At 38.8% G+C, this 27,340-nt stretch overlaps 1 protein-coding gene across 1 annotated transcript in view; it reads right to left on the bottom strand.

The window, feature by feature from the left end:
* Positions 1 to 27,340, bottom strand: part of LOC126249022 (uncharacterized) — a 907,745-nt gene that overhangs the window by 517,581 nt on the left and 362,824 nt on the right. The window contains exon 11 of the mRNA XM_049950624.1: positions 6,985 to 7,062. Coding sequence (XP_049806581.1) covers positions 6,985 to 7,062 — 78 coding nt within the window. The remainder of the gene's footprint in view (positions 1 to 6,984; positions 7,063 to 27,340) is intronic.

Consider the following 27,340-nt stretch of genomic DNA (forward strand, 5'->3'; position numbering starts at 1 on the left):
TATTAAATTTTCGTCTCCCTTCACTATCTGAATAATTTCTTTTATTTCATCATACATTTCTTCAATTTCTTCGTCATCTGCAGAGCTAGTTGGCATATAAACTTGTACTACTGTAGTAGGTGTGGGCTTCGTATCTATCTTGGCCACAATAATGCGTTCACTATGCTGTTTGTAGTAGCTTACCCACATTCCTATTTTCCTATTCATTATTAAACCTACTCCTGCATTACCCCTATTTGACTTTGTGTTTATAACCCTGTAGTCACCTGACCAGAAGTCTTGTTCCTCCTGCCACCGAACTTCACTTCCCACTATATCTAACTTTAACCTATCCATTTCCCTTCTCAAATTTTCTAACCTACCTGCCCGATTAAGGGATCTGACATTCCACGCTCCGATCTGTAGAACACCAGTTTTCTTTCTCCTGATAATGACATCCTCTTAAGTAGTCCCCACCCGGAGATCCGAATGGGGGACTATTTTACCTCCGGAATATTTTACCCAAGAGGACGCCATCATCATTTAATCATACAGTAGAGCTGCATGCCCTCGGGAAAAATTACGGCCGTAGTTTCCCCTTGCTTTCAGCCGTTCACAGTACCAGCACAGCAAGGCCGTTTTGGTTATTGTTACAAGGCCAGATCAGTCAATCATCCAGACTGTTGCCCTTGCAACTACTGAAAAGGCTGCTGCCCCTCTTCAGGAACCACACATTTGTCTGGCCTCTCAACAGATACCCCTCCGTTGTGCTTGTACCTGCGGTACGGCTATCTGTATCACTGAGGCACTTAAGCCTCCCCACCAACGGCAAGGTCCATGGTTCATTGGGGGGAAGGTGTCACTAAGAATTGAAAATAATTGCACTTTTTAATTCTTATATCCATTGAATTGACTGTGTTTCTTCAGTGTCTCTTTACAAAACTTTCCTGTCTTGTGTCCACACAAATCTACATTTACATTTTCCTTACCTATGTGTTTTATCCAGCATATAAAATCCTGCAGTACTCTATCACATGCTCCAACAATTACATATCAAAATTTCTGTTAGCTTGAGTTGACTCTGTTGCACATTTTATGCTGACAACTAATTCCTAAAACAACTGGCCTGTATTTTCTTAATTTTGTGTTCACTCAAAATCAATACAGAGATTCACTGTGTCCCCATATTTCTGTTTTAAATTTACAGCAAGTACTGTACTAATAATCTGAATTAACCTGCTATATTTATCATCATACAAAAATTAAAATCTTTTTCAGTACAAATATTGTCTCGCTCTGTGTGGATTATTACCGGAGTTTGATTGTCTGTTAGCCAGCATTGTCTTCATATATTTGTATGCATACTTAGTGTTATACTGCTGGTAAACATCATCAGCTGTGCTTCAAAGAACGTTTGCTTCTAGATCGCCACCTACACCTCACCCTTCTCACACTCTTCCTCGTCCTTTGCGCCTACCTCTCTGCTCTTTCCCCTCCCACAAGACATGCATTACACAGCAGATAATACCCCACTCCATCACCCTAATAGAGAGAAGTGCCATTAAATTTTGTCAAAGCCACGCACACACAGCTCTCCCCTGCCGGATAACCCACACATTCCTCTCCTGTCAGTCGGACGTTTGTTTAGGAGCAATGCATGTGATTCTGTCACACAGAACCACATTCTAGGTGTGAACCTTTACATATTTTACTAACTGATTATAAACTCACTGCAGTCTTTCCCTTCCTCATGTGAAGTGTTACGGATGGATGAGGATAGGGAATTATTTTTATTAGAGTTTGCCTTGTGTTTCTCCATGCCTACAGCGTTGTTTTACAAGCTTATTTTATGCCATGTGACAGTCCCATGATAATCTGAAAACAGTAAACTCTAAGATCAGTGGACAAGACAGATAGTTTTTCCACAACTTTGTCATTTTAGAGGAAAAACTAAGGTTGTAACGAATCCTCATTTTCAATTGATAATCAAGCAAGAGCTGTTCTGGTCTTTTCCTTCATTTTTTCAGGTTGTAATTTTAATTATGGAGAACAGTTTGTTGATAATTGTTGTTTGTAAAACACTGCAGTTGAGTGATGCTACTGGGAAAAATATTAAATCTATGAGTTACTCTAAGAATTAGATCTTGTACTTTCTTGGTGCATTTTCATATTTTTCTCCTTAAATTAAACTCAATAACTTTTCCTGTGTTCCTCTGCTAAAGGGATTTATGGTCATACCATGGTTTTGATGAGTTAATGAGCAGTATTTTTACGTACTTCTAATGGATACTAACGATTTATGACAGATCTGGTCCCTCAAGTACTTTTGCCTTATGTTCTTTTTATAAATGAGATGTAATGATTTGACACACATTGATGATTTTGTTTTGTGCTTCTGGTAATTAGATAAGCATTTAAAGCACTATGCGGTTTCTACAATTAATTAGTGTAAGTCAAACAATTAATAAGTGTAAGTCAAAACTGTGTTATGACTACGAAAACCTTACGCAAAGTGCACTCACCCCACAAATATTTAAGATCATACCAGATCCTCATTTGGCAGCTGGATAATATTGTGTTCTATGTTGAGCACTAACTTATGAGAAATAATAATTGTAGCTACCCATTTTGAGACCTATACTATTAGTCAGACAAGCCACCCTTCAGACCACTACTTGGTCACATTTCTACCTTGTTAATTATCATTTGTCTCAGTTTTAACTAATTAATTCACGAGTAAAACTAATTGATATACATACACACTAGTATCCCATGAGGTAATTTAAAACGGTTTTTAAATGAATAGGTATATATTTCCTTTTGCTTTTCTGAGATTTTCACTGTGATGCAGCAGCATTGGCCATTTTCAATGATGTATCGGAGTTAAGGCAGTGATAACTCATTAGATGGTCTGGCTAGTTTATGCTACAATTTTTTTCCAGTCGAAACTACTGTGGAATTCTAATCTGGCTGTAATACTTCTCTCTCTCTCTCTCTCTCTCTCTCTCTCTCTCTCTGTATGCCTAAGTATGCCAGTGTGCAAAATGTTTTGAAGGACTGTTACTCTATGCGGTGATGTAAGGTAACGTAAATTGAGTAGGTAGACTGATAAAATTAGAAATTTATCGGTTTTGATGCGCAGCCTTTGCAATCCCCTAGTTTCATCCATTACTCCAGGATGTTGTCAGTATAAAAAAAGGCTTTGTACCTCTCTATTTTAACATGAGTTAATATAGATAAAGTTTGGGTTATACATGTTTTATGGTACACTATCTCTACGACTTAGTAAGTGACATCTCCATTTATTGAAATGTGTTAATGTTTTGTAGCCTTAGCAACTTTGTGCAACTACTAGCTGCAAAAACTAGTCAGACGACATAAGAAGTTTTTACTTAGGTTATTACCTTTTTTCAAATGCACTTGGTCCAGTTCTAACCCACACCACGTGTTGATGTTCTGCAGTAAGCTGATTTATTATGTTTTTTAAACAAATACTTTGATTACTACAGGATGAAGTATTCTGTCATGTTGTTGTTGAATCTAATATTTTGGTATAAGTTCAGCTATGTAGAAACGACTTAATATTTTCCAGAAAATACAAATAACTTCGCATTTGGGGGGGGGGGGGGGGGGGCTGTAAACCATTTAAAGATCAGTGGCATCTGCTTTCTATGACAATGAGTTTACTACTGAAACAGTAAATTAATAATAGATTTTTTCCTCCTCAACCTAACAGAAACCACAATAGTTCATTCCTCCTTTGTGAAACTTTCTTTAATGATTTTAACTTTGTATATTTTAAGAACTGATAATCTGGACAATGATGATTTCATTTATTACAGGAGCTGTTCATTGTGGCACAAAATCTGAACAGTTAATATTTTACTGTTTTCTGATCTCATGAAATTTGATAAACTTCACTACTTCTAAGTCTCCTGCCACTTACACTAAATGAAAACAATTGTAACAGGACCCTCCCACAGCATTAAGGCTCCCACTAGTGCAAACCGTCTTTCCAGTAGTGACTGACATCCTTTTGTAAACAATGTGAGTCACCACTCCTCTTGAAGGGGTATGCAATGTACAAGATGGCAGTAAGTCAAGGAATATTTTAAGCAACTGGTTTAAAAAATTTTATTAAGAAGACCCCAGTCAAATCTTTACAAGTTTGCTCCCAAAGCAACTTCCGTAGTGCATACATGACACAAGTTGCCTGCCTTTCAGAACCAACGCAGTTCCGTCCAGTTCACGCTGCTGACAAGAGATGCCCACACCCCTCTGCTGAAACTGCTGGTGAATTCACACCATTGGTTTTGGCAAACAGTGTAGGTGGGATACAGGTAACATGTGTGGATCCTGGAGCATTCTGCAGTGCAGAACACAGTTGCCTCACTCTCTTGTGATCCAGACCTCAAACAGAACTGACATCTTTCATGGCAGGCAAAGCCACCAGTTCTACGTTTCATGATTGGCCATCAACGTAAGTTAACATGAACCATCTCCCCTTCTGCTGCCCATTTCAATTAGAAGTTCAATCTCCTAAACTGGCCTAAACCTGGTAACTTCCAACCCTAGGCGTGCCCCTTGTATACTGTAAATTTGAATATATTCTCTTTATTTTACCAAATATCCTGTTCTGTCATTTAACGGCAGCAATAGATATCCACTTACAATCCCTGACCAAATGACCTGCTGTATGTTGTTGTCGAAAGCCATATGTAACAACCTTTTCCCCTCCCCCTGCCCATGTACATATCTGCAGAGCACAGGTGAAAAACAGACATTTGATGGAACATATGTGGACAGGCAAGAAAATACAAAGTATAGGATTACAGATACACCAGCAAGAGAATGCAGAGTATAATTACAAATTTTCCTTTTGCTTATTATTTTCCCCATATCGTATCAAAGTGTCAACAATAAATAAATGTTATAAATACAGAATAGGCATAATGTTAACTATTTAGACATATGCCTATCACTAATAAGAGTTTGTAAATTTGATTAGTCAGAGTGTGTTAAAAAAACAAATTTTTCCCAAGAAACCATTCATAAAGGGGGGAAGGGAGTGCATCTTATATTCAGGGTTGTCTTATACACGAGTAAATACCATATTTTTCGCTCTGCATGGGAGTGTGTGTAGTATTGAAACTTCCTAGCTGATTAAACAATGTGCCAGACTTCATCTGAAACCTAGCAGGCATCTCTTGTCTTCTTTATGTGTCTATCGGTGACTCAGCAACTAAATTATTTGTTGAGCTAATATCTTTACTTAATAAATTACTAATAATATTATTACTAGAGCCCAGATTTTCATGCACTATCAAATCGTAAAACATGCATAAATTCATGCAATGTCATACCATTAAACATGCATAATAAGGCAGATAAAGAATTAAAATATGTGACAGAAAATGCTGTATCTATGTCACAAGAAGTGACAGATGCAAACTTAGGTGAAGAAATGTAGGACAAAGTATGGTCAAGTTTTTTTACACTTTTGCTAGAAAATATTATTTGTCTTTTTTGTAAACTCAGAATCAGGATATGATCTAATAACTTCGTTATCTTAAAATCAGCAACACCCACTTATCAACAGGATGATTGCAAAGATTTTTAACATTTTCAATAAGTGTCCGGGATTCCGGCTGTGGTCGCAACTTTGGTATTTCCAAAGGAAAATGCACAAAATTTGATTTGATGTAAATGTCGGCTTGCCTCATATCTGTTTCCTTGAATATCACTACCACGTCTCTAATGCAAACTGCGTTACTGACCTCAAAAACCTACAGCCCAAAAATGAAGTAAAAAACCTACACTGCAGTACCTTAAGTCTCTTCACTAGAATGAAGCAAAGGGATGTCACCTTCAATAGATCTGTAGGAATTCAGTGCCTCTTACTGACAACGTAATCAAAATCACCAAAGTAAAATATGGCAGCATTAATCCGGGTACAACCACCTGGTTAAAAAAGGTTGTAGGGGCACAGCTAAATCTGGAAAAAGATCTCTAAATCCAGCAACACGGACAAGTGCTTTTAGGAGTACCTTCAATTGGAAAAAAGGGCAGCATGTGACTTATTGCTGTCAGCAGTTTCAAACCTTTGTATTTTGTGAATCAATTATCCTTATTTGTATCATTGTTTGTAACAGTGTATTCACACAATCAAATTTTAGACCACCTTTAAAGTTACATGATGCAGCACATGGGCCAGCAATGTTAGACACTTCAAGTTATGATAAAAAAAATTAATAGCTTTTCCAGCCTTCATCACATATGGAGCAGCATTGTGCAACAACAACAATAAAAATAATACCCTTTTTTAATTTTATTTTATTAGCACAAAGTATTCTGACTTCTACCGACAACTACCGAGCTGAAGTAGGGCACTTGAGCTCACTATGAAGTTCACAAACTGCAACAAATTCGCACAATTGCTTATGTTCTGCACCTTGGCGTAATTCATATGAATAAATCTATAAAAGATGGTGTCATGCACGTTATTGCAAAACATACACAAAGGTCAAGAATGCGATATAACATGCACTACAAGTGTCCCAAATCATACCATCTTCAACATATACATTTAACCAGCAAATGGCCACACATGCAAAAATTCATGCAACTTGTGTTTACACGGGAATCTGGACTCTAGTTATTATATACCTGCCTAGGAAAGTGAATAACTCTCACAGACTCAAAATAATATGAAATAAAACCATATCAATAACCAGGAACTTTCACACACGTGCTTTGTAGTTATGGAATTAATTAATGCTGACTCCCAAACTTCACATTCATTTCTTCCTAACAATTCCATTATGACAAATATCAAACAATCCCATTAAGAAGTATAACTAATTTTTGACTAAATCTGACAAAAATTATAGCTGCACACTATACAAAGCACAGTTCACAGCGTTACCCTGTCAATATTTATAGAAATCAATTAAGTGAAAAACTAATTGCGACCACGACTACAGCATAGGTATAGTGAATATATACCAGATTCATTGTAGTCTCTGTACCACCAGCTGGGTTTAAAATATTTCCTCTGTCTAGCTGATTCAGCATATGGTTCACCTGTTAGAAAATACAACATTGGTCAATGTAACTTTGCAGATATCAAGAACATTTTGTAACTTTTGTAAACAAAGGAAAGGAAAGAACGCAATATCATAGCCATGTGACTGGCAGTAATGAACACTACCTGGTGGCAATTTATATAAATCAGGATTATGAACACCAAATCATCATCATCATCATCATCATCATCATCATCATCTACTACAGGGTGATTATATTTAGAGTTATGCTTTCAAAACGATGTAGAAATTACACCACTGGTCAGAATCACATCAAATTGCCATGGAATATTATCGGAGAAGGGGGAAAACATATAGCAGAAGAAGAAAAAATAGTATGAAACTTGATCAATAGATGGCGCTGTATGTCACAATACATCAATGAAAACACCTGTCATGTGCGCGACCCTCTGAAGTTGGTATAAACATGACGGGTACATGGTTTTTCCTCCTTTCAAATGTGCGACGTTTGCCATGACTGCCTCGCAGAAGTTCGGGACCCTGAAGTGTTTGAACAAAGGCATTGGTCTGATGACTGCCGTGGGTCTGGAAAAATGATTCAGAAATTTGAAAAGACGGGCCCTTTTTGTGTGCAACGTGGTAGAGGGAGGAAATGAATTGATTCTACGTCAGTGGAAGCAGTGGTCACAGCAATGGAGGAAGAGACAATTGGTGGTGTACAAATGTGTAGTGCATCGAGAATTGCCCAAAAACTGGACATACAAATGAGCATGGTAAGTAAAATCTTATGAAAAATCATTCTTTGCTATCCATTAGAAATTATCCAGTTGCTTCCTGTTGACCCACCAGCATGAGAGACCTTTGCTTTAGAATTTCTTGCTCACATGGAAGTGGACAATGATTGGCAGAGGAACATTTTATGGGCAGATGAAGCCCACTTCACAAGATATATGAATACAGAGAATTTTCAAACATGAGCAACGGAAAATCCACTTGCAAATCAACCAGTATCACTTCATCCTGAAACAGTCACTGTGTGGTGAGGGGTTACAGCATCAATTACCATAGTGTCAAATTTTTTTGAAGTGACAGGAGCTTCAGGTCCTGTTCCCTGTACCATCACTGGTAAGCGCTGTGAGTGTCTTTTGTGCAATGATGTCATTCCAGCTCTCCAACAGCGTGGATGTGTGGATGGGATCATGTTTATGCTAGATGGCTCACCTCCGCAAATTGCAAATCCAGTTAACCAGCTGCTGAAGCACTATTACAGAAATGCTAGAATTATCAGCCACCATTTCCATACAGCCTGGCCATCCTGAACACTTGATTTTAATCTATATGACTTCTGGCTGTGTGGCTATCTGAAATATGATGTGTTCAGTGTTCCGACTGCCAACTTCGCTGCACTGAAGGCACACATTGTGGAACACATCCTGAACGTGACACCGGAAACACTTCCATCAGTTGTGGAACATGCTGTTTCTCAAATTCAACTTGTTGCAGAAAACGGTGGACAGCATTTTGAACATGTTTTGTACCAGTCACACAGAAATTAATAATCCAATTTGATTTTGATTGATGATTTCCATGAAGTTTTTCGTCTCAGGACAGTTAAAAACCGATTTTTCCCATCTGACGTGATCTGACCTTGCCATGGTGGATGGGCTTATGTAATTAACAGTATCACACCTGTAAGCCCATGCACACTGAGTAGTACAGTTTGTTTAATGTCAAACGTACACCTTAGGCTTTGTTGTATGATTCATTTCTCATTTGTAGTAGAGAATCATTAAATTATGATGCTTAAAGTGCCATCTATTGCTACATTTTGTAACTGTTTATTTTTCTTCTGCCATATGTTTTCCCCCTTCTCCAATAATATTCTGTTGCAATTTGATGGCATTCTGACCAGTGGTATTATTTCTGCAGCAGTTTGAAAGTTTAAATTTAATTAGAATAATCCTGTACTACTACTGCATTTCTATTCAGTTAAGTGCGATCTAATGCATCATCACAATTACAAATACCCAGTGAAGTAGGTAACACTGTGGTTTTCATAAAGATGAAGTAGTGCACATGTTGGTGAGGCTATAGACTCTTTGTTAGTGAGAAACTTCCCGTTGTCCATTACTGCCCCTTTCAACAAATACTACAACAACTATTTAATTGTACAGCACCATCTTCTCCGCACTACGCCATCTGGCTCTAGGGTACAAGCTTTCAGGACAATGTTTTGTATTCTGGTGAAAAAGTCTATAAAACATTGTCAGTGGATATCAGGCAGGAAACTGAACATTCTCAGTTATTTATGAACAAAGTATAAGAATGCTTTATTAAACACTATTCCTACAACTTACCAGAACACTTGGCCTCAAGAATGTGTTTCTGTATACCTCAAATAATTGCGTTAGACAGATCTTGATGTTGACAGTATAAAGAAAGCTGACAAGGGTCTGTGTAAAGTTAGATAAATGCTTTGTTTTAATTATTAAATAGTAACGGGTCTTTAGTACTATTAGGGGTAGAGATGGAAGGGTGATGAGGGAGTGGGGGGTGAACTATTCTATACCATAACTGTACATGTGAATAGATTAGGTCTAGTCATAGTTTGCTATCAGTATATATAACTATCAGCATGGACCCCACCAGTATGAAACACAGATGTGTACTTTTAGGCTGCCACCTTTCCAGTCTGCTGGCAACAAAATCACAGATATGGATGGTAAACTGTTTAACCACAACCATTAGCAAACTGTATTTGGTGCCAACCACATTTCTGACAGCTGCCATAGTCATACATGTCACCAGTCTTGCCAATGGAGGTGCAAGGGGCACTGCAATTAGTGCTCTTCGGGCCATAGCACAGAGGGTGACTGCCACTCCCTCAATCACGGCTCTCATTGCCCAGTGCTGTCATACACACAGACTGGTGTACAAGTCTTCACTCTGAGTGCTGTCCGTGTTCACCACAGTAGCTGCTGATGGGATATTTCTGACGGAAGGTATTTATCATACAAATGTAACCCACCCCTTTTCCCTATCTCTCTCTCTCTCTCTCTCTCTCTCTCTCTCTCTCTCTCTCTCTCTCTTCTCTCTCTCTCTCTTGGCATACATGGCAACCTTTGCGGGGAATATTGCTGAAGTTGAATGAAGTTTAAGTGCTTTCAAATGAGGAGGCTAGCTTTTATGCTTTTTTTTTTTCTTTTTTTTTTTAGCAAGAACTGTGAACTTTACCCAATCAGCGAACTGTGGAAGGACTGTGTACATGTAAACTGTAAATGGCTAGAGAACAATAGATAATGAATTGTATTTGAATTGTTATTGAGCTTTTGTTGAACTATAATAATTTATGACACTACATCAAATTTTTTGTTGCTATGAAAGTGATGTTGGTGTAAATTAGGAATAGGAAGTGCTGAAGAGCTAAAAGAATAAAAGTTAATATTGTGTGCATGGCCGATGGGATTACATCGTAAATCATCACTTAAAGATTCGTCATGCTACAAGATGGCGCAGTGTCCATAGCAGCAGGACACATCCCTACACAACATGTACAGTGACAGCACATAGTGGTGAGTGCAATTAGCAGTATAGGGCACATCTGAAGTGTCTGTTTCAGCACACAACAAAAGTGGAATTGCAGCTAGGCGTGCAGCCAACAGCTGTGAGAATCAGCAATAATACGTCAAGGAAGAAAAGTAGAGTAAGTTTTATGCTTGCATTAGCAGTTTTAAGATTTGTAATTGGAACATCAGTAATAGTAAAATGTCTGGATAAAAGAATTGAGATGTGCTTTTGGCAGTAGAAAAGGAATTCAGTTGCACAGCAGTAGGGACGATTTGGCGGGTCAGATACAAATAAATGGTAGTGAAATCAGATATGGGTTTAATTTTATGTCAAATTCAGTCAAAAATAATTTTAGTAAAATCATAGATTCAGCCTTTGGTGTTAAATCTGAAATAGAGAATTAAAAAACCAATCATCTCACTGAGAATTTTGAAGCAGCCACAAATAATTTCAATAGTAATGTAGAATTAATTAATACTGAAGACAATAAAAATGTAGATTTAGTGGCAAACAAAGACAATGTAAACCCAGGATGTGTAGTACCTAGTCGGTTTCTTGCATGATTCTCGAACATATTCTCAGTTCGAATGTAATGAATTTCCTTGAGACAGAGAAGTTGCTGTCCATGCATCAGCATGGCTTTAGAAAGCATCGCTAATGTGAAATGCAACTCGCACTTTTTTCACATGATATCTTGCGAACCATGGATGAAGGGTATCAGACAGATCCCATATTCCTTGACTTCCGGAAAGCGTTTGACTCTGTGCCCCACTGCAGACTCCTAACTAAGGTACGAGCATATGGGATTGGTTCCCAAATATGTGAGTGGCTCGAAGACTTCTTAAGTAATAGAACCCAGTACATTGTCCTCGATGGTGGGTGTTCATTGGAGGTGAAGGTATCATCTAGAGTGCCCCAGGGAAGTGTGGTAGGTTTGCCGTTGTTTTCTATCTACATAAATGATCTCTTGGATAGGGTGGATAGCAATGTGCGGCTGTGTGCTGATGATGCTGTGGTGTACGGGAAGGTGTCGTCATTGAGTGACTGTAGGAGGATACAAGATGATTTGGACAGGATTTGTGATAGGTGTAAAGAATGGCAGCTAACTTTAAATATAGATAATTGTAAATTGTTGCAGATGAATAGGGAAAAGAGTCCCGTAATGTTTGATTGCTACACTAGTAGTGTAGCGCTTGACACAGTCACGTCGATTAAATATTTGGGCGTAACATTGCAGAGCGATATGAAATGGGACAAGCATGTAATGGCAGTTGTGGGGAAGGCGGATAGTCGTCTTCGGTTCATTGGTAGCATTTTGGGAAGATGTGGTTCATCTGTAAAGGAGACCGCTTATAAAACACTAATACGTCCTATTCTCGAGTACCGCTCGAGCGTTTGGGATCCCTATCAGGTCGGATTGAGGGGGGATATAGAAGCAACTCAGAGGCGGGCTGCTAGATTTGTTACAAGTTGGTTTGATCATCACATGAGTGTCATGGAAATGCTTCAGGAATTCGGGTGGGAGTCTCTGGAGGTAAGGAGGCATTCTTTTCATGAATTGCTACTGAGGAAATTTAGAAAACCAGCATTTGGGGTTGACTCCAGTACAATTTTACTGCCGCCCACTTATATTTAGCGGAAAGACCACAAAGATAAGGTAAGAGAGATTAGGGCTCGTACTGAGGCATATAGGCAGTCATTTTTCCCTCGTTCTGTTTGGGAGTGGAACAGGGAGAGAAGATGCTAGTTGTGGTACAAGGTACCCTCCGCCATGCACCGTATGGTGGATTCCGGAGTATGTATGTAGATGTAGATGTAGATGTAGATGTAGGTGTAGATGTCAAATGAAGTGATTGATTGGAATGACAATATAAGACAAAATGACTCTGACGTCAACATTACTAATGAGCCAACAGATGAGTTACATACATTAAGTTATCATACAGCATCAGCTGACACCTCATCAATTCAGTACGATGATCATTACATATGATGTCTATGCGAAAATTAATTTTGCAAGAACAAAAAGTAGCACAAAAGAAAACAGATAATGGATTAAAGGAAATTAATGTGAGAACAGCACAACGTAATACTAAGTTTGATGCACTGGAACAAAAGATAATAAACCTTGAAGTGAAAACTGAAGGATGCTGCAAGAAACTAGATTATGAAAAATAAGAATGGGGTAAGAAATCAGAAGTTTGTAAGTCAGAAATTAATATGTTGACTGACCATGAAATCAAGGAGTCGCAGGATCAAAATGGAGTAACACAAACAACAATTAATGACATTAGTAACATAAAGCAAGAGCAAAGCAAATCTACCAAAGCATGTAATGAGAAACGTAGAATATACTGTAATAATTTATAAAGTATCAATAATGACCATGAAATACTTAGTCGTAATATTTCACACGCAGAATCTTCTTGTAAAGGCAACACAAGTGTGATTCAGGGAAAACTGAGAAAAATAGAGCAAAAAGCACTTCCTGAGATACAATGCAGAACAGAAAATGAAGGGAAACAAAAGTCCAAATTTGGTGTGAACAAGAAATAAAAAAACGTATTGTTCATGTGACATAGAAAATGACGCCAATGTATATAAAAGGTAGCACCTTTGCTTGGGGTTGACTCAGTACTGGTCCTCACCACCCCAGGGATGAGCTGAGGAGGTATGCAAGACCTTTGCCTCTGAGGAAGCTACGTCCAAGACCGTCCGTGCGTGGTGAAGAGCCACATCCTACACGAGGTGACCCTGTTAACGCAGAACACGGCGGATCTATAGGAGAAAACCTTGAAAAAAAATCTGACATTCCAAATCCTCAATGCGTCTGTACTCGAGTCGAGCGGCAGCGAGGTCAGCGTCTGTCCATCTAGTAGGTGCGGCTGTATTATATGCTCCAGGAACTGACAATCCCTGGTTCTAAACACCCAGTGGAAACACTGGACCAAAACTTACAAGCTATCATGATTCGTGAGAGTAATGAGAGAATTACCCCAGGTGGTAACCAATCCACTCGTCGACAGACGACAACTGGGTTTTCGGATTCTGGGGAACCCGGGCCATCACGATCAGAGTACTCAAGCAAACTTCGTCCCAAGGTTCCCATTTACATTGGTACCTTTAACATTCAGACCCTAATTCAACCTGGAAAATTACACAACTTAGTAACAGAGCTAGACCAACAAAAAATTAAGATCTTAGCGTTACAAGAAACTAGATTCACGGATGAAAATACAATAGACTATGGAAACTATTGCATCTTCAAGAGCAAGACTGACAAACGAATTGCCAATGGTATGCCACTCCTGGGCGTGGCATTTGCGGTGCACAGAAATATATTAGGCTCAATTAGAGAGGTCTCTTCCATAAATAATCGCCTCATGACCATGCGTATCCAGTGCGCCAACAAGAAATACACATTGATAAATGTTCATGCACCCACAAACATAGACAACAAAAAACGCCAACTACAAACTGAAAAATTCTGGACTAAACTTGAAGATGTCATGGCCAAAATTCCCCGGGATGATATCAAAATCTTAATGGGAGATTTCAATGCACAAATTGGCAGAGAGAAAGAACACCAAAAAACTGTAGGAAAATATCCAGCACACAGATTCACCAACAGAAACGGACTGAGATTTATTGAACTATGCCAACAAAATAATCTAAAAATAATGTCTACATCTTTGAGAAAAAAACCTAGAAAACAAAATACCTGGAGGTCCCCCATACAAGAGATTGGCGAATATCAGATTGACCACATTGCCATCTCCTATTTCGTACAGAAAGAGATCCATGATGTCCAAGTCCGCAGAGGGGCGAACATTGACACAGACCACTACTTAACATGCATTAAAGTTAAATTCACCCCAAAAAAATTCTATCCGAAGAAAACACACATGATGAAATTTGACACACGAACAATCAAAGAAACCAATCTGAAGGAGGAGTGGGAAAAGGAACCAGCTGACTCTTGGGAAAAATTTCGAACAAAAATTACAAAGAAGGCAAAAGAACTGATCCCATTGAAAAAGAACACAAAACACCCCTGGTGGGACTCTGGATGTGAAAAAGCACTGGAAGAAAGAAAGAAAGCCTTTCTGAAGTATAACAGTAAAAAATCCCCAGAAAATCTAGATCATTTCCACAACACCAGAAGACAAGTGGCAAAAACAATCAGACAAGTCAAGAGGAAGTACCTCAAGGAACAGTGTGAGTCTATTGAAGAAAATTTCCGTAACTATAATGTACGAGACTTCTATAAGACCTTTGCTGGGAGTATCAATGGATATGGCTCAAGAAATCTATGTTTCAGAAAACCAGATGGAAAACTAGCGCTCACAAATCGGGAAAATTGTGAGGAGCTGGCAAGATACTTTTCCGGACTCCTCAATTGCCCTGAACCTTCTTCAAGATTCCCTCAAGAAACTGCTGTCTACACAAATCCAGAATCCCCACCACCTACACTAGAGGAGATCCAAAGACATATTCATAGACTGAAAAACAACAAGGCATCCGGAGAAGATAATATCACTGCAGAACTACTTAAAAATCTTGGACCAAATTCCCTCAAAGAACTCACTCAAATCATCACAGACATTTGGCAGACAGAAAAACTACCAGAAGATTGGAAATGCGCCCTAATTCATCCACTGCATAAAAAGGGAGACATGGCAGATATAAACAACTATCGAGGAATCTCCCTTCTCCAAGTCACTTATAAAATCCTCTCAGCTTGTCTTCTTCAACGAACACAAGAACAACTCGAACACAGTATTGGTGAATACCAAGCTGGCTTTCGCCCTCACCGATCCTGTGCAGAACAAATTTTCAATTTGAAGACAACACTAAAATACAAAGCAGTCAGAAACAGTCCGATCATTTGTTCCTTTGTTGATTTCGCAAAGGCTTATGATTCAATCGATAGGCAATCTCTCTTTATTATCCTTGAGGAGCTAGGACTCGATCCGCAAACCCTAAACCTTATCAAAGAAACGCTCACAAACACAACTTCTAAGATAAAATTCCTGGGTGAAATATCAGAGCCCTTCCTGATCAAAACCGGCGTCAGACAAGGTGACGGCTTGTCTCCACTCCTCTTCAACCTTGTCTTAGACAAAGTCATCCGAGAATGGGAAAAAGAACTGAAGAATCAAAATTACTGGAAGCCTATACAACTAGGAAGATCTAAAGATGGTATTAAAATTTCATGCTTGGCATTTGCAGATGACGTGGCCATTCTAGCAGAAAATGAGACCACAGCAATTAAACAGATAGACATTCTCAAAGAATGCGCCGAAAAAGTTGGGCTACAAATTTCCTTCCAAAAAACCAAATTCATCTGCTCAAAATTTGAAACTCAAAAACTGACTACAAAATATGGACAAATTGAGAGAGTTCCATTCTTTAAATACTTAGGCGAGGTCCTAGAACCCACAGGGGGAGAGAAAACTACACAAAAAGTTCAACTGCAAAAACTGAAAAGAGCATACTGGAAAACCCACAACATCTACAATAAAAAGTGTCTCTCCATTCACTCAAAAATACGACACTACAATACAGTAATCAAGCCCGAAGCACTATATGCCAGCAAAACACTCACACTCCATAGAAAAGGCAACCTGGAAGGCATCCTGAAAGAGGAACGCAAAATTATCAGAAAGATTCTTGGCCCAAAAAGAACTGAAGATGGATACAGGTTACAGTCTCGGAAAACTACAGAAAAATTATCTAACCTCGCCGCAGACATCCGGAAAAGAAGACTAAAATTTGACGGTCATATCCACAGACTCCCAACACCCAGACCCTCCCACAAAGATTTAATATACATTGAAAATTTGAAAACCATACCCCGGATACAAGAAACCAAAACAGATCTAGCAAATGCACAAATAAATTCTTCAGAAGTTATAAACAGAAATGTATACAGGCAAAAAATCAATAGTTGGAAAGTACAACCCGAGAATGAAGTTTGCAAGAGACAGGGGACAAAATGGACAGGGGAAAGAATGAGAGAAGTTTGGAGAATTAAAAAATTGAATCGGAAAAGCTTTGTGTGATCCGTATGGGTCCAATCGCACATAATAATAATAATTGCATCATTTCTCTCGTAAGGGAACTATACACCCAGTAGCCTCCATCAGACAGTTTGAGGGCATCTTGCCCGACAACACAGCAAAACAACAAAAATCAAACTCGTGACGAGTAGGTTCGAAGGAGAAGCAAAATCATGGGGAACAGGGGTCAGCAACACATGTAAATCGTATAAAGAATATGTTCAAGCATAAATGAATAAATACTGGTCTTGCAGCACACAAAACAGAGTGAGAGGTGAAGTAGTTGAACAAAAAGGTTATGTGGTGAAAAAGTCATTATACCACAAATTAATAGGAGTAAGGTACTAGGGCTGGGAAGGGACAGTTGGTACAGCTGATTCATCAGAGTATAGGGGGTGGATCTATGACCACACATTGTCAAATACCTGTTGTCACAGGTAGGAAAAGTAGATTACAGCAAAAATTTCGTAAAACAAATATAACACGAGTAAATAATGTGGCACTACATACAATGATATTTCTTCGAACCACAGATAATGAAACAAAAAAACTGTTCAAAAAATAAAAAATAAAAACTCATAGGTTAAGATGAAGTACCAGTGTGTGTACTGAAACAATGCATAGGGACTATACAAAGCCCCGTAACAAATATAATAAATGAATCCCTTTACATCAGGGGCATTTCCAGAGGAGTTAAAACACACAAGAGTTTTACCTCTGCTTAAGAAAGGTAATGCAGAATACATAGAAAATTGCCAGCCCATTTCCCTGCTGTCAGCATTATCAAAAATAATAGAAGCAATTACGAAAGACAGATTAATGAATTACCTGAATAAATACAATCTTGTAAGCAAATCATAGTTTGTTTTCACAAAAGTTGTACTTGATGCTCTTGATAAAGATGAGTGTGTCACAGGCATATTTTTGGATCTTTCTAAGGCATTTAATACAGTCGACCACAAGATTCTATTAAATAAATTACAAGCATTAGTAATAAGAGGGGTAGCTGATTACTGGTTTAGGTCATACCAAACACATAGGATACAAAGAGTAGAGATAACACATACTTCAAATAGATCTAAACAGTTAGTAAAACATTTATCAGAATCAAAATACATTAATATAGAGGTTCCGCAAGGTAGCATGTCAGGACCAATACTGTTCCTGATATACATCAATGACATTCCCAGTAGTGGTACTCATGTTGAAAAAATTCTCTTCACTAATGACAGCAATATTATAGTCACTGAGAAAACAAGAGAACTCCTTGCCGAGAAAGCAAATGAAGCTCTCAAGGAAGTTTATGAATGGTCAATAAGCAATAAAGTGACATTGAACATAAAGAAAACTAATGCCATGAATTTCAGTTTGAAGAGGAAAAATGAGAATGTTAAATTAAATGTAGATGGCACCTCCATAGACAGTGTAACAAACACAAAATTTCTAAGAATGAATACTGATTGTCCGTTGAAGTGGTGTGAACACACAAAGGTACTTGCAAACAGAATGTTATCAGCGTGTTATGCCCTTAGAATCCTATCATCACTGTGAAACATGCAGTGTCTTTTACTTACATATTATTCATATGTACACTCAATTCTTAGCTATGGCATTCTGTTTTTAGGGAACAAATGCACAAAATATGAACACAATTTCCAAACTCAAGAAACGACCCATAAGGATAATAACCAAAACTACTAGTTGAGCTCATTGTAATGATCTGTAGAAAACACTGGGCATTTTAACTGCTCCATGTGAATATATTTATCAGTCAGTTATATACGTCAAAAATAACATTGGTAATAACTGCACAAACAGGTCTGTCCATGACCACGCAACAACAGATAGACTCAACTCACCGTCACTTAAAAAAAACATAAAACTCAAAACAGAATTTTCTACCAATAGAACTGTGGCAATAAATTACTAAAAGAGAATAAAGAAATTGCAAACACACACTTATTTAAAAAGGCAGCTAAAATGTACCTGTTATGCAATACATTTTATACATTGAAGGTTTACTTCGATAAAACAGAGTAAAGGTCTTATAAAAAAAAATGTTATACAAATTAATAATAATAATACTTGCAAAATTCCACATAAAACCTTCACTTTATGTTTTTTTCCCAAATTGTTCCTTTCGAGAAATACTTACCCCCAAGCTATGCATAGCAAAATACTAACAACTCTTGCTCTTTCTGAACTCAACATCAAACTCATTATGGACGGATGCTGACCCAGTTTTTCAGGATAGCAAATGGGAGGTTGTGGTACAGAAAATGGCACAGAGATCACCGGTGTGTGTGTGTGTGTGTGTGTGTGTGTGTGTGTGTGTAGTGAGTTAAGTGTTATGAAATAATGCATGTATAGTGTGTGCAGTGACTGATAGTGAAATATGAGTGAACAGTGTGGCATTACATTATTAAATAAGTTATTTTTTAAAAAAGTATTGTATACCAGGAACAAATCTAATGATTGTCTCTAACTAGAAGTTTGTAAATATATGTGTATATGAATTAGCTTATTTTAAATTGATCTAAACCTGTAAATACTTTGTAAGCGTAGGCTTCCGCGGCCATTGTCTTCTTCAATAAAATTCTTCAGGGTATCAGACCGCATCGTCATAATTTAAAATGCGCCAACGTTTCGGCCAGCGTTGCAGCTAGCCTTCATCAGGGCCTTACGTTAACTGCTAAATGAACACACTTGGTTTCTTAAATAGCTGCACGAGAAAACCGTGTCGTTACTTGATTCCTAAAGGAAATGCGTGTTACGGACCAAGATCTGATGGTCAGTTTTGACGTCAAATCCCTATTCACGAATGTCCCAGTGTCAGATACTGTAAACATCCTAGAAGAACGCGTGGCACCTGATATATGTGAGCTTGTGCGCCACTGTCTGACGACCACCTATTTCAAGTGGAGAGGTCAATTTTATGAACAAACTGACGGTGTAGCTATGGGCTCACCCCTATCGCCTATCGCAGCAGAAATTTTCATGGAGGCATTTGAGGAAACAGCCCTCCAGTCCGCACCATTACGTCCAAATTGTTGGCTTCGCTATGTCGATAATACTTTCGTCATCTGGCCCCACGGTGAAGAGGAGTTACAGAACTTCCACAAGCACCTTAACCAACAGCATAGGAAAATTCAGTTTACAATGGAAACAGAGAAGAATGGGGTGCTGCCTTTTCTCGACGTGGAAGTTTATCGAAAACCTGATGGTAAACTTGGCCACAAAGTGTACAGGAAACCAACCAATACGGACAGGTACCTTCACGCCTCCTCCCACCATCACCCCACGCAGAAGAAGTCCGCCCTGCACACGCTAACGAAGAGAGCGTACAGGATAAGCGACGAAGAACATCTGAAGACAGAACTTGAATGCCTCAGGTCCATCTTCGGAACTAATGGCTATGGGAAGCAGATGATAGACAGCACCATGTCGACAAGGGAGAAGACTAATAGGGAAGAGGAGAAGGAGGCACAGAGCATTGCTGTGTTACCATATGTACAAGGGGTCACTGAACGTATTGGCAAAATTCTACGAAAAGCCGACATCAAACCAATTTTCCGAAGCAGAAACAAAATATCCGACATGCTCGGTTCTACCAAGGATGCAGTTGACAAACTACACACAGCTGGCGTGTATGAAATTGGTTGTGCGTGTGGATTAGTCTACATAGGTGAGACGGGACGTCCGATTAGCATAAGGCTCTCGGAACATGAAAGATATATCCGCCTGAAACAACACACTAAGTCAGCAGTGGCGGAACACCGAGACGAGTGCGGGAAACCAATATTTTTTCAAGAAGCCCGCGTCCTGGTGAAACAGCCTCTCACTTTCAAAAGAAAGATTAGAGAGGCGATAGAAATAGCCAAAAGACCCGTCAACATGAATAGAGAGGACGGGTACAAGCTTCCGAGGTCTTGGCTGCCTGCAATAGCAGGGCTACGGAGCGGCGGCAGAGCCGTGGCGGCCCATGCAGACACGCGGAGAGCCGCAGTAGTGGTCGCGAGTACACAAAGCAATGGCACGCCGCAGCCGGCTTCTGGACAGCATGGAAACAGTGTGACGTCACAGCCATCACCTGTTCGCTATTCGTCCGTCTCCTCCAATGGGGTGGATTAATATAAAGACCAATAGAAAACAGCTATTTCAGCCAATGACAGATAATAAAGGAAACACCAATAAAGCATACCTTTCACCCCTCCTCCTCCTCCTTTTACAGCCAATCAAGTAACGACACGGTTTTCTCGTGCAGCTATTTAAGGAACCAAGTGTGTTCATTTAGCAGTTAACGTAAGGCCCTGATGAAGGCTAGCTGCAACGCTGGCCGAAACATTGGCGCATTTTAAATTATGACGATGCGGTCTGTAAATACTTTTGTTATGTCCTATATCCTTGTAACAAGAGATCTACAGATGAATAACGCTGCTGCTGCTGCTACTACTACTACTAGTACTAAGATCCCATACTGAAGTTCAATGCCACCAAGATATCAATAAACACAGACTTGATAGTCAGTTTCTGTGAGAGACTGCTAGCAAAAAATGGTCAAAAGCATACTGCATTCGGCTATGGGAGATGAAGTTATCACTTCACTTCTAATAAGCATCATATGGGGGTGGATTAGGTGGTTGCATTAGAAAAAGTTGTGAATGAAACATCTCATTCCATCACAGGAACACCACCACAAAAAGTTTTAGAAGAAATATCAATCAATGACATGACAAAATATTATGACTACTACACCTCAGGGGGCAATGAATTTCTTTGTATTGTTATGTAATTGATGGTTACCAGGTGTCCAAGTTAACTGACTGTTTCCTGCTGTTAGTTCTTCCCCTTCATTCATTCAGAACTATATCTGTCCTCTTTACCATTCTTCACTATTATGGTTAAGATGAGAATATTTTCTTGTACTGAATGCGAAAACAAATTATCCAAGAAGATTAAACATCTGTACGGTGTGGCAGCCAGTCCAGGAATATTTAAGGGAATGGACTTAAAAAAAAATTATTTAGAAGTCCCCAGTCAAATCTGTACAAGTTGTCTCCCACAGGTTCAAATGGCTCTGAGCACTATGGGACTCAACATCTTAGGTCATAAGTCTGTCTCCCACAGGAACTTCTGCTGTGCCTACGTGCCAAGTTGCCTGCCTTTCAGAACAAAGGCAGTCTGTCCACTTAAAGCTGCTGACAAGATACATCCTCAGCACTCTGCTGAAACTGCTAGTGAATTCACGCCATCAGTTTTAACCAATAGAAAGCATGGGATACAGGCCATGTGTATGGATGCTGGAGCATTCTGCAGTGCAGCAATCAGTTGCCTCAGTCTGTTGTGATCCAGATCTTGAGAAAAACAGACATCTTTCTTGGTTGGCAAGCCTCTGGCTCTGCGTTTCATAACTGGCCACCAACATAACTTAACATGAACCACCTCCTCATCTGTTGCCCATTTATATAGTTGTTGGTCCTCTTAGACTGGCCTAAACCTGGTAACTTCCTCCCAAGGCATACTCTTTGTATACTACCTATTTGAATATATTCTATTTAGTTACCTAATTTCCTGTTCTGTCATTTAACAGCAGCCCTGTATTCCCACTTGAAAGACCTGATCATTCAACCTGCTGTACATTGTAGTCGTAAGCTGTATGTAACAACCTTCTTCCATCTCCCTCCCCATGTACACTGGTATAAGAAACATGATTCGTTCCCACCATCTGGTCTATAGGGCGGCTGTTTAGTTTTTGTTCATGTTTGATACTGTCTGGGCAGTGAGAACTCACGGCTGTTATTCCGCTGTGAGCCAGGCCTGGGTGCTGCACAGTGCATCGGATACAATGCCACACCAGATACTGCATCTGCACATACCAGCATCTGGGGCAATGTGTACTGCCACCCTGTCACAGTGCACTGCTCCATCATGTGCGCACTGACTAAACTGAGCTGCTTCTCATTGCACAAGTACATGTTGTGAGCATGGCAGCCCTATTTGCCTGTTGCTTCCATTGAACCTGTTTACTGTAGTAAATTTCTTATACATGTTTTAAACTCTGTTGTTGTTGTTGTTGTTGAAGTATTTCATGCTTAGTTCTAGTGATAAGAAGTTTCTTAAGATATATTTTTGAGAGTTTTCGATTAATCTCCAGGGATGTGCAGATAGCACATTGTGTTTGATAACCACAGAGTCCCCAGCCGTTCATGACACTTTTTTCCATTTCATTATCATGTCATGATCCACTCCATTTTTTTCCTTCTTTTATGTTAGCATCTTTTCTGTGCTCTCTGATGAAAGTAGGCTCCTATTCCTTGCTCCACAGATGTGAGCACCTTAAGGGCTCTATAGACCCTATGCCTCCAATCTGCACCTGCAAGGTTTCCGAAATCATTGGCACACTAAATCTTTTTACCTTGATGGGGATTTGTTTTTATTGAAAGACCAGGGACAGATGTGAAATCAGCGTCTAGGCCTTGTAAGAAATGTGACAAGCCATAGAGTCTAATGATCCTGGTATTGTCTATCAGTTTACTATTGGTATTAGATGACTTGAGACCCCAAATGCACACACAGTCATAATTATACAATGAGCACTTGTGTTGCCAAAGCTGATAGGATGCAGTGTGACATGCTGGGTTGCAGAACGAAAGGAATGAACTTTTTCTGATTTCTCTTGCTCTTGTTTCTGCATCTCTCTACTTTCTCTTTGCTGACCTTTTATTCTTTTTCTGTCCATGCCTTCTGTTTTTCGAAAGTGGTAACTGCACGTCTGGTTAAGTCAATGCACGAAGCAAAAATGTATTAATTTATGTATTGTAACAATAGTTCTAATGAATGCTGATGAAGAATTGATCTGAAACTTTGTGGCAGATTAAAACTGAGTGCCGGACTGAGACTTGAACTCGGGAGCACTTGCACGCAAAAGGCAAAGGTTCCGATTTCGAGTCTCGGTCTGGCACACAGTTTTAATCTGCCAGGAAGTTTCAATAGCGCACACTCCGCTGCAGTGTGAAAATCTCATTCAAGAATTGATCTGTTGTACACCTGTAAGTTGATAAGAGAGGATATGATAACTTGTGGCTGTTATCTCCCAGAGGGTAATGAACTTGTGTTGATATGATGAGATGTAAGACATTGTTTCATTTAGGTTACTTGTGAGCAGACAAGAGGTCCTGTCATTCATGTTGTTGAAGGCAATTATGTACAGGGAAGAGTTCTTCTGTCAGTTGTTTCAAGGGATGTTCTTTCTGTTGTACAGATAATGTTTTGTTGTGGAAGCTGAGGAGGATACAATAAATCCTAATTATGTTGCTAATTGTATGACAGAAGATGATTCAGAGATGTTAAATTGTCTATTTATTGCAGCCAGGCCTACAAGTCAGAGCAGAACCTTTAACCATGATTCATTTTACCATGTATTCAGCTTCCAGTAGAGATAATGTTTTCAGAGCCGTTTAAATTGCAGGTTATGTTAACAGTGAATGCTTACTAAAGCAGGGACCACATGGTGCAAACCCATGTACTGCCACAGCTGTCGCCTTGTGGTAAGCCATCCACATCCCAGCACACTACCACTTTTCTCACCCTTCTCCATCTTGTCTGTCATAATTAAGTCTAATTTTCATATTTTTGTACGATTTATAAGTGACAAACTGCATAGCCTTTCAGTGACAATGTACTGAGAGTATTATATAGAGTATAAATATTAAGTGGTTGTCACATTGCAGTGGTACCAGTTGAGTCTAACAGCAGATTGGGTTTCACTAGACATGACCTGCACCTCAATAGCTATGGGGAGGGGAGGCTGGCAAAGCTTATAGGTGATAGTGTAGTGGGTGGTGGCAGGATCACTCATGGAAAAATTCCTGTAGTAGTTGGTGTTAGAGCTGCACCTTTTTTAGATTGAGGTCAGCTCATAGGTATACCTGCTTAAAGGAAGTCCCTCTAGCAGAGGAATCACCTTCAGAGAATATCAGGTATCCAAGTAGAGAAGAATTAGCATATTTCATCAAAATATAAGAGGTATTAAAGTTAGTGAACTGCTTATATATGTTAACTGTGAAATTATTGGTATATTGGAGCACCACTTAAATAATTTGACAATTCTGAGGCTTCCTTTACCAGGATACAGATTCGCTGCCAGTTTTTCAAGGAGTTCCTTGTGGGGTGGGGCAGTAGCTATTTATGTAAAAAACAGTATTCCATTTCAATTCGTAGATGTATAACGGCACTTCACTGGACTGGTATTTGAATGTTGTGCAGGGGCAGTTGAACTCAGTAAAATGTAACTTCTAATTGTTGTTGTTTATAGGTCTGCTAACTCTGACTTCTGAGAATTTCTGCTCAAGCTACAGACGGTTGTTGATTCACTTTATATGAAGTACCAGAAATTAGTTATATGTGGTGACTTCAATATGAATTTTGTATATGATGGTGCGAGAAAAAGGATGTTGGTAGATCTCATAAATTCATATGATCTGATGCAGATTGTGGTTTTCTCAACCAGGGTGAAGGGGAACTGTAGCACAGCCATACAATTTATTTTTATTCATTCTTCGTTACTAGATGTGCATTCTGTTAGTATAAGGGTCAATATCATTTCAGACCATGATGCACAAATTATGACACTAAAACGCTTTTGCACTTAAACAAATGTTACATATAATTTCAAACTATGTAGGAAAGATACTCCAATGGTAAAAGAGTGTTTCTCAAACCTCGTTAAGGAACAAGAGTGGCAGGGTGTTTCTAATGCCGATAACATAGATGAAAAATTTAACACTTTCCTAAACACATCTCTCATGCTATTTGAGAGCTGCTGTCAATTAGTGTGTTCTAAACATGGTATTAGAAGTAAAAGGCAGCATGGGTAGCTGACTAGTGGGATAAGGATATCATGTAGAACAAAGTGGGAATTATATCAAAATGTTAGAAGTAGTCACAATCAAGCAACAGTAGCTCATTACAAGCAGTATTTTAAGGTGCTTAAAATGTTATTAGGAAGGCAAAGAGTGTGTGGTATGCAAATAGAATAGCTAACTCGCAAGATATAATTAAAACCATATGGCCAGTTGTGAAGGATGTGTCTAGTCAGAAGCACAAGGTTGACAGTATAAGGTCAGTTCGTAGTAAAAATATTTCTGTTACTGGTAAGTCAGATATATGTACAGTGTTTAACAATCATTTTCTGACCACTGCTGGTGAATTAAATAAAACCATAACATCTACAGGGAATCATATAACTCTCTTGAAAAATGCCTTTCCGAGACTAATGTCTAAAATACTGTCCTGTGATACGGACAAGGAGGAGATTAGGTCAATAATTAAATCTCCAAAGACTAAGGACTTTCATGGATATGATGGAATGCCTAGCAGAATATTAAAGTACTGTGCTACACATGTTAGCCCTGTACTTCTCCATATTTTTAATTTTTCCTTTAAGAATAGTCAGTTTCCTGAATGACTGCAGTTCTCAGTAGTATAGTCGCTTTATAAAAAGAGATAATGTAAACAATTTTAGACCTATTTCTATGCCATCAGTGTTTGCTTAGGTTATTGAAAAGGTTGTGTATGTAAGGATAATTTATCATTTTATATTACATAATTTGCTATTAAATGTACAGTTTGCCCTTATGTCTGATTCAAAATTGAAAATGATATATTCTCTTTTCTCTGTGAAGTAATGGATGGATTAAACAAAAGGTTTCAAAAGCTAGGCATCTTTTTTTTATTTAAATAAGGCGTTTGATTGTGTTGATCACAAAATATTGCTACAGAAGTTGGACCGTTACGGAATACGGGGAGTAGCTCACAATTGGTTCACCTCTTGCTTTAGCAACAGACAGCAAAAGGCCTTTATTCAGATTGTTGAGAATGGCTGTGATGTGGGGCATGGTCAAATGGTGGGTGTCCCAGGGATCAGTGTTGGGGCCATATCTGTATTACATAGAATTATAAAATATTTCTGTTTGCTGAGGACACTAGATTCATAGTAAAGGATGCTGTGTCCAACACTGGCTCGATTTCAAATAGTGCAGTTCATGACATAAGTTCATGGCTTGTAGAAAACAAACTAACCCTAAATCACAGTAAGAGTCAGTTTATACAGTTTCTAACACACAATCCAACAAAAACTAAAGTTTTATTTTCACATAATGGGCATATGATGAGTGAAATTGAACAGTTCAAATTGCTAGGTGTTCAGATAAGACAGTAAACTGTCGTGAAAACTCATGTTCACGATATTGTTGGAAGGCTACTTTTTGAACGGTATCTGAAATAAGGATCATTCAACATGGAAATTAGTCTACTTTGCTTATTTTCATTCGGTGATGTCATATGGTATCATATTTTGTGGTGACTCTTCTCATTCTCAAAGGATATTTTTGGCTCACAAATGGGTATCTCGGGCAATAAATGGTGTAAGTTTGTGAACCTCTTGTTGATCCCTGTTCACTAATCTGGCAATACTGATATTGGCCTCTCAATATGTATATTCTTTGATGTTGTCAGCTTATTCCCATGAAAGAGCAGCCTTCACTCATTTAATACTAGGAAGAAATACAATCTGCATTTGTATTGCACTTCCTTAACTTTTGTGCAGAAAGGTGTGCAGTATACTGCTGCATCCATTTTAAATAAGATACCACAACAATTCAAAAATCTTAGCAGTAATCCATACCC

The sequence above is a fragment of the Schistocerca nitens genome, chromosome 3, assembly GCF_023898315.1.
Source record: "Schistocerca nitens isolate TAMUIC-IGC-003100 chromosome 3, iqSchNite1.1, whole genome shotgun sequence".
Lineage (NCBI taxonomy): Eukaryota > Metazoa > Arthropoda > Insecta > Orthoptera > Acrididae > Schistocerca > Schistocerca nitens.